We start from the raw sequence: 8797 nt of genomic DNA on the forward strand, positions 1-8797 counted from the left end.
GTGCCCGAGATCAAATTCAGGTCCTCGGGTTTGCACAGCAAGCACTTAGCCATTGAGTCAGCCCTCTCCTGACTTATTTATACTAGAAGTAAATTACATTTTTATTTGATTTGGTTTAAAAGAAAAGTATATTGGACAAATTATAAGTATTCCCATGAAAATAAGGGAAAAGCCAAATGAACCTCTAGCAAAAAGCAACCTTTGAGAGGTTTGAAGGAGACATCCCCTGTGAGTCTCAGGCATTTGAATACTTGGTCCCAGTTAGCAGTTATTTGGCAAGGATTAGGAGATGTGACCTTGCTGGAGAAAGCGCATCACTGGGGGCAGGCTTCGAGATATCAAAAGTTTTGCACTAGATCTTTACCTCCAGCTTCTGGGTCAGATCAAGATGTGAGCCCTCAACTGTCCCTGCAGCCATGCCTGCTACCCCCACCCCCAACCCCCGCCACAATTCCCTGGCACAATGGACTTTTATCCCTCTGGAACAGTAAGCCCAAACAAACTCTTCTTTTGATAATTTGCCATAGTCATAGTGTTGTATCAGCAACAGAAAAATAGCATCTGTGAGTTTCATTTCCTACAAACAGATGCCTGTGGAGATATGCAGAGACGGCATTTGCTTGTTGCTGCTGCATATTTGCCTCTGTCCAGACTGCCATAGTGCTCAAGTTTTCCCTTTCCTCAACTGCCACAAAACTATAGATCTAGTTCCCCGGTGGGGCGTAGCCAGCTACCATGTTGACTGTCCAGCACCTCTGGTCCACTCCTGCATATCCATAAACAAACAGCTAGAGAGTCTGGAACCTTGGTACACAGAGAAGTCACTGGAAAAAAAAAGGTATGTAAGATTATGTGTGAGGTCAGGCATGGTGGTACACGTCTTTATCCCAGCACTTGGGAGGCAGAAGCAGGCGGGTCTCTGTGAGTTCAAAGCCAGCCTGGTTTCAGGACAGCCAGAGCTACATAGTGAGACCCTATTTCAAAAAAAGAAAAAGGTGAGAGGGGAGCGGGGAGAAAGATCTGGCTGGGAAGATGGTGGCTCAGCAGTTAAGGGAACTTCATGCTCTTCCAGAGAACCCGTATTTGGATCTCATCAACAGTACGCAGCTCAAAACTGCCTGTAACTCCAGCTTCAGAGGACCCGACCCCCTTTCTCAGCCTCTGAGGGCATTGCACACATGTGGCATACACTAACACAGACACACACATACACACAAGATCGTTTTTTAAATTAAAAATAGAATATTTTAAGGTCTCTTGGGCTGGGGAAATGGCTAAGCCCTTGTGTGACAAGCCCTTGTGTGACAAGCATGGTGATAGGATTTTGATGGCAACAGGGTTAGACTTGGACTGAGAACCAATTTTCTTGAGGCTCATTTGTCACTAAAATCAGGAGAATACTTTCAAAAAAAGAAAAGAGGACGGTAGAGTACATGATGTAGGGGTACGGTGGGGCTTGGAGGTCATGGGATTTGAAGGTTTAAACTGGGATTGGGGTATAGGGTGAAGAGGTGACGAGGTGGCCCAGAGGGGTTAACCAATATGAAATATGTATGACAAGCCCTATCGAAACTCACTGGGTGTTGTGTATATGTGTGGAGGTGGGGGGTTGTTTGTTTAATTTGGGTGTTTTTGTTGTTGATTTTTATTTGGTTGGTTTGGTTTGATTTGATTTTTGGTTTTTCAAGACAGGGTTTCTCCTCATAGCCCTGGCTGTCCTGGAACTTATTCTATAGGCTAGGCTGGTCTTGAACTCAGATTCTCCCACCTCTGCCTTACAAGTGCTGGCATTAAAGATGTGTGACACATCTGCCCAGCTGGAAATTCACTACTTTATAAACTAATCTAATCTAAAGTTACAATAAAAAAAATAGTAGTTTGAACATAGATGCCCTTGAATGGCTGGATAATGATCCCCATGAAAGACAAGAGTTTTTAATGAAAATCTCAGTACCAAGCCCCTACAAATTACTGGGCAGGGAGGTCCCAGAGGCCCCCAAACAACACAGGCCAATGTCTCTGTTGCTGAAGACATAATATACTATGTTATAGGACATAGAGAGAACAAGTTGTAACTGACCTTAAAACTTCCTCTCCTACCACCAGATGGTGCTGTGCAGGCCACTGGCGGAGAAAAGACCTGAGTGGAGTGCCTGCATCCAACCCTGCATGCTGTAATACTGACCCAGGCATAATGTGCCCTCTGGTACAGTAGTGGTATAAAGGTTATGTGTGTAGCCAGCTGCTTTTGGACTGGGTTTGAGGCCTGATCCATAGTAACTCAGGCCTGGTACTGTAAACCTGGCTGAAAGTCTGTAGCTCACTGGTTTACAGGCCTGTCTACTGTTGTTTTTCTACAAGACATGTTGTCAAACTACCTTCTAAATATATGCGCTTTATACTCATAGATGAATATGGCTTCCCACCATGGACAGAGGTCAGTGTTAAAGCAGATCTTCATAATTGGTCAGAGTGCTGAGGGTAAGTGTCTACTGAGTGCTCAGTTCTACGTGGGTCATCTGTATCATACACACCACCTCAGGGAACATCACTGAAGAGGGATGGAATGACCCCAGAGATACGGGACAAGGTAGAGGGGTAGAGGGTTGTGAAACTGCCTTTGGGACATAACATGGCCTCTTCATCCATGGACTCACTGCAGATGTGGTTACCTGGACAAGATGGAGTCCACAAGATCAGTCAGCTTTCCAACAGGCAACGCTAACAGGACTCAGAGAAGACGTGAAGTGGGGGAAGGGACGTATTAAGGATGCTGAAGGGTGGAGGGAGGCGTTGGAGGAAGTGAAAGGGGAGGACAGCTACATATCAAGATACCTCGTTTACAGTTAACAAAGAGTAAATAAAAGAGGTAAAGCTAGGTGCAGTGGCCCATATCTGTAATCCAAACACTGGGGAGGCTGAGTAGGATTGCTCTGAGTCTAATGTCAGCCTGGGCTATACAGTGTTGTGCCAGGAAGCATTCATGAACCCCAAAAGACAACCAAGAAGCCAACTCCGATGTAATCACATTAGGTAGGGTCTCTTTATCACAAACTTAAGTTTGGGCCTACTCACTGCCAACTCACAGGATGGTTCAGTGAATCAGCCCCGAACTCTCTTCAGGACAAGGTTTTACAGGAAATGGGAGCAGATGAGAGGTGTCCATCCTGGCAAGCATCTAAAAGAATGTCTATTGTAAGGCAACAGTGGGCGCTCTGAAGCAAGACCATGAACAATCACAAATGGTCTGAAAGCACATCTGAAACAATCAGACTAATCTTTGATTGACTGTTGCTAGGAAGTACCCAGAGAGTAACTGTGGGGTATGGGCCAATGACAAGCCGTGGGGTCCTTCCTGGGACTTGGGTGAGACTTGGGTCCTGCTGCAGGCCAAGTTCTCAGGCTTTTGTTTTGTTTTGTTTTTAAGACGGAGTCCAGTCCCAAGATAGAGTAAGTCTGGCCTCTCAACAGCATGACCCTGTCTCTCACACACACAAGCAGTGACCTTCAGATACGATGATTATGGCAATCTTTTTAATACCTGAGTGAAAGTTTTAAAGTTTTGACTGGAACTTTGTGTTAAGGAACTAAAGGCAGGCATAGAGACTGGGGACAGATTATTCTGCCTTCCTGAGCTCCTTTGTCCCCTTGTTCCTCTCTGTTAAAAATTAGGAAAAAATGTAACACTTTTATTTTGTATGAATGTGTGTACACACACAAGAGAGCATGAATGCATGTGTGCACCACACATGTATGCCACAGCACACGTGCAGTGATCAGAAAACGACCTTCAGTAGATTTCTCTTTCCATCATGTAGGTCCTGGGATTGAACTCAGGTTGTCCAGTTTGAAGGCAAGCACCCCGACCCATTGAGCCATCTAGCTGGCCCCTCACTTCTTTATGGCCCCTTCTCTGGCCTCACAGAGTCTGGATCTCCTCAACCCCAACCCAGAGCCTGACGCATCTGTCTCCTCACTCCACGTTCAGCTGTTCCACCTCCTGTGCATCATTCACTCACGTCCTCACTGCTCTCAGAAGCATTTTATTGAACCTCTCTTACAGGCCTCACTCAAGGTGACCTGACCACACCCCACCCACCTTCCACATCCCAGTTAAGGGGTCTGGGCATGTAAGGGGGCATTTGGTGTCACAGTGACTAGGCAGAGAGCAGGAGTCTACAGGGTTTTGTCCTCCCAGGATGCCAAGAGCACATTATTGAAAAATTCATCCTACAGCCACCCGCAACTGGCCCGGGAGGCCCAGCTGTGAAGAGATACAGTGTCATCTGGCTGGGGACACAGCAGGTAATACCAATGTGGTTTGAGGATTGAGTGAACAGATGTGGGAAGGACTTTGGCTCTGGGAGAATTGAGGAGGCTGCCCGCTGGAGGGAACTTTTGAGGTTGGGCCTTGAAGAGTCAATAAGAGTTCCAGATAGAGGATAAAGCTGGAAGGCCCAGCAGAGGGACGCAAGTGGACAAAGGCATGGATGTTTTAGGAGCCAGAGCTACTCTAGGGAGGGTGTTCCTGGGAAGGGCAGGGAGCAGAGGCGGGTCCTGAAGGTAGCAGGGGGAGATGGGTCATGGAGGTAAAGAGGTCAAAGAAGCACGCAGCACCTCCCTCCTCTTTCCAGCCCTAGAAATTATTCAGGATGTTGCTGATGATATCATACTTGGCATTTTCATAAATGTTCCTGACATGAGGGGGCAGACCTTCGAACTTGTCCTTTTCGGAGTCATCTTGCTTTTCATCGTTAAAACTGGCCACTTGGGTACGCTGCAGGAAAGATGCCAGACAGTCACCACCATCACAGTAGAGAGAGTCCTCTCCCAACCCGACTGTGGTCTTCCCCTCAAGAAGAGGGTAAGGCAACAGAGGCATTAGCTATAAGGGCTTGATGAATCATGGAGGCCTGGCCTCCATCCATGAGAGGCCAGGGGGCCCGAGCAGATCTGAATTAGGGGGAAGTGGGCTTCCATAGGCTGTCTTGAGGCCGGAAACGTGATGTTCCAGAGCCCCAGAGTCTCCTCTAGAGCTCTCCCAAGCTCCCCTCTCCTAACAGTGGGAAGATCTAAGCCATACTGACATAGGACATGCTACACTTTTTGAAGCACTTGCTGGAAAAGGCTTGGTTTTTCAGATGAAGACCCTGTGTATAAACCACATACACAGCACCTCAGTGTCTCCCAGAGCCCAGGAGAGAGCCCAGCACAAGGGGATAGTTAACCTCAGGATAGGGCCTCTGTAGCGAGAAGCCCAGAGTGGACATGGGTCAGTAAAGCTGCTCACCTCTCTACTGCAATCCCTGTCACAGGTCAAGGTCAAGGAGGTTGACTGCCGCCTTCTGAAGAATTTCCCTGTGCAGTTTCTCTCCTCCTGTAGATGAGTGGGACAAGAGCTAGAGACACCTTGTCACATTTCTGGAAAGAGGCAGGGACTTTCCTCAAACCAGAGATGCAAGCTAGACCCAAAAAAGAGTGACTGGGAGGGACAGATGCATACCCATTAATATAAATGACAGGACATGCACATAAACAATTACAGGAGAGGTAATCATAAGTTACCATGCCCAGAGGAAACCGTGTCTGTTGAAGACTGTGGGTAAAGACATATCAACAGATGATACTTGTTCCTGGGTCATGAGTTATGAGTCAGTAAATTTAACCATTACTTTAAATGTGAATGGTAAAAGAACATTTTTAAAATGTTAACTTTTCTGGCTCTGTCTTTAAACAGCAACATCTATAGATGGATTATGGACACTTTGTCATTTTGCTCTTTTATTTCTTCTGGTGGCACCAGGAAAATCAAATCCAGGGCCTTTGTACATGCTAAAAAAGACTCTACACTGAGCCACACGTTGCTATTGTAGTAAGTAATTGCAATAATGTGTACTAAGAGAGGGTTTTAAAGAGAGTCTGTTTTTTCTTTGATTACTTGAGTTGTGTGAGAGTAATGTCTATAGAAGTTAGACAACAGCTGTGAAAGTCAGCTCTCTCCACATGGATCCCAGGGTTCCTTCAATCCACCAAACCATCTCTGGGCCCAAAAATCTGATTTGTAAAAAAGGCCTCAACATTACAACTGCTGGTAAAGTGGCCAGGTGACATGGAAGAAGGCAAGAGAAGAGGGAACTTCTCTTCCTCCACGAAGCAGTCTGGGAGCTGGAAGAAGGTGACTCACCCCATCCTCCAGGAAGTCGCAGTCTTTAGGCTGTCTCTCCTGGGTGGAAGTGCACACTGTCTCTTTAATCCTGAACTGGAGTGGGATATTGGAAGCAGGGTTCTAAAGAAGCAACAGAGGACTCGTGAGCATCTCTCTTCTACAGATGAGGGAACAAAGCATGGAGGGGTCACATCATACTATCTCATCAGTCTAGTCCCAGTCTATCCAGTACACCAAAATCTGGGACTTATTAAACGGCCATAACAGAGCCCTACAGGGTAAAGTCAGTGCTGGTACACACCTGAATCTCAGCACTCAGAGACTGGGGCAGGTAGATGTCTGTGAGCTCAAGGCCAGCCTGATCTACATAGCAAGTTCCAGGCCAGTTTGGGTGACATAAATAAAGGTTTCAATCGGGTGTGGTGGCACAGACCTGTAATCTCAACCCTTGGGAGGTGGTAGCAGGAGGATCAGGAGTTCAAGGCCACCATCAGCTACATAGCAAGTTCCATGCAGCCTGGGCTACATGACATTCTGTCTTAAAAAACAGGAGAGGTTGTAATCTTTCCCACAAATGGTTATGTGGCACTCTGTGACTGCTCTTCAGTATCCTCTTGTATAAAATAGGAACGGAAGTCCCTTCCCTTCATGTCTCATGCCAGGAGACAGGCTGAGAGTACAGACTTGTCCTACCTGTGAATAGAAGTGGCTGGCCTAGAACTCGTTACCTAGCTGAGACTAACCCTGAACTTCTGATCTTCCTACCTCTATCTGTTGAGTGCTGGTGTTCAAATTCGGGCTTTCTTGCATGCGAGGCAGACACTCTAACAAATGAGCTACATCCCCAGTGCCCAGGTAAGAGAAACCTACACTGCCTGTTTCCCAGGCTGGGATGGCAGATACTCACCTGACTAGAAGGCGGAGTGGCACTTAGCAGGCGGAAGAGGGGTCTTCCTTGCTGCCCATGGTTGTATGCCTCTATGGCCCTATTAACAATATCCTCATATCTTAGTTGGCGTTGGGCCTCACAGGCGACCACAGCCAAGGCCACCACCAATCTAAAGGTCTTCCACAGCCTTGCCATTGTCCCTGACACACTGCCACTCTCGGCCCCTTTTATTTAGGTGATATTGAGACTGCCTTGCCCAAGGACTGCTGGTGACATAAAGGGCTGGTGCCTCTAGAAAGAGGGCCCCTTCCTTACTTGGCTAGAGATCAAATATTAGCCAATGTTATGAAACACTGTTGGCCAAGAAAGGTAAGGGGGTTTGGGCAATAGACCAGGACATCAAAGTGAGTCCTAAGCTAGGAGCAAGAGACTTGTGGGCAGGCTGGGCATGCGTGTTCACTCTGGGCCTCAGTGTCCCTGTTGGCTCCCTCTAGACCTGCCTGTTCACAGCTCTTCTGTGTCTACCTGGTTCTTCTGCTTTGATCCCAAAACCCATGGACGCCACACATGAGTCCATCATCCAGGGTCACAAAGAGATGCTTTGAAGCCACACTCAAGGTGATACCCACTGTGTTAACTACATTTTTAAAATACATGAACTTTTAAAACTCTGAATGTCATCACTTCTTGGCCTTTAAGTTCCGCTTATGGACTGGGCATGATGGCACACATCTTTAAACCCAGTACTTGGGAGACACAGCCAGGTGGATCTCTGTGAGTTCAAGGCTGGACTGGTTTTCAGAGTCTCAAGCCAGCCAAAGCTACATAGTAAAACCCATTCTTTAAAAAATAAAGGTATGGTGTGATAGTGCACACCTTCAGTTCCAGCACTTGGTAGGCAGAGGCAGGAGGATATAAGCATTAGAGCTCTGAGAGAAAGAGATGGTAGCCATAGGGAGCCAACTGAGAAACACTGCACAGATCATCACACAAGATGTATTGGGAGAGACACAAGAGGGTGGCTGCCTCTGCTGGGGGTGGGAAGACACCGCAGAGAGCTGAGCAGAAGACAGGCTTAATACAGTGTTTCTTGGGGGCAAGGAAAGCCTTCCAGGGTGGGCTGGGATTGGTGGGATTTTGTGTCTTGATCTTGGAGCAAGCTTAGGGATTGGTGGCATTCTGTGGCCTGATCTTGGGCTTTCTTGTCCCTGCAGGGTAGAGCTTGGACACCTTCATCTCAAGGGGCTGGAAGTCTGGGGTGGGACCTGGCTACTTGCACCTCAAGGGGCTTATTTACCAAAGGTCTCTGTGAGTTCAAGACCAGCCTGGCCTACATAAGGAGTTCCAGGAAAACTACACAGTGAGACCCTGTCTCAATAAATAGGTAAAATAAAATGTATTTATTTATTAAATTTTATTATTTAGTATGTATACATGCACACATAGTCATGACACACGTGTGGAAGTCAGAGGACAACTTTGTGGAACTTGTTCTTGTTAGGGTTTTGTGATGGAAGAAGATCTTAGCAGGTCAGGGCCAAGGAATGCCACAGAGTCACACCATGAAACAGGTTTCATAAGAGAGATTTATTTGAGAGGGGTCTATTGAGCAGGCATAATAGAGAGAAGAGGAGGGAGGGGAAGATGGGGAGATTGAGAGGAAGGAGTGAGAGGGAGAATGAGAAAGGGAGAAGAGAGGGAAAGGGGGAAGGAGGATAGAGAGAGAAAGAGGGAGAGGGAGA

The 8797-nt window shown here is 47.0% G+C and overlaps 1 protein-coding gene across 1 annotated transcript; it reads right to left on the reverse strand.

The window, feature by feature from the left end:
• Nucleotides 1-4023: 4023 nt before the first annotated feature.
• On the reverse strand, nt 4024-7304 carry LOC114637190 (neutrophilic granule protein). Its single transcript, XM_028785405.1, has 4 exons — nt 7074-7304; nt 6185-6286; nt 5291-5377; nt 4024-4777 (listed from the first exon to the last, which is right to left on the reverse strand). Exons 1-4 carry the CDS (start codon nt 7248-7250, stop codon nt 4637-4639), a joined length of 507 nt encoding a protein of 168 aa, XP_028641238.1. The 5' UTR covers nt 7251-7304; the 3' UTR covers nt 4024-4636.
• Nucleotides 7305-8797: the final 1493 nt, after the last annotated feature.

This window comes from Grammomys surdaster, unplaced genomic scaffold (genome assembly GCF_004785775.1).
Source record: "Grammomys surdaster isolate TR1022 unplaced genomic scaffold, NIH_TR_1.0 125216, whole genome shotgun sequence".
NCBI classification, from domain to species: Eukaryota; Metazoa; Chordata; class Mammalia; order Rodentia; family Muridae; genus Grammomys; species Grammomys surdaster.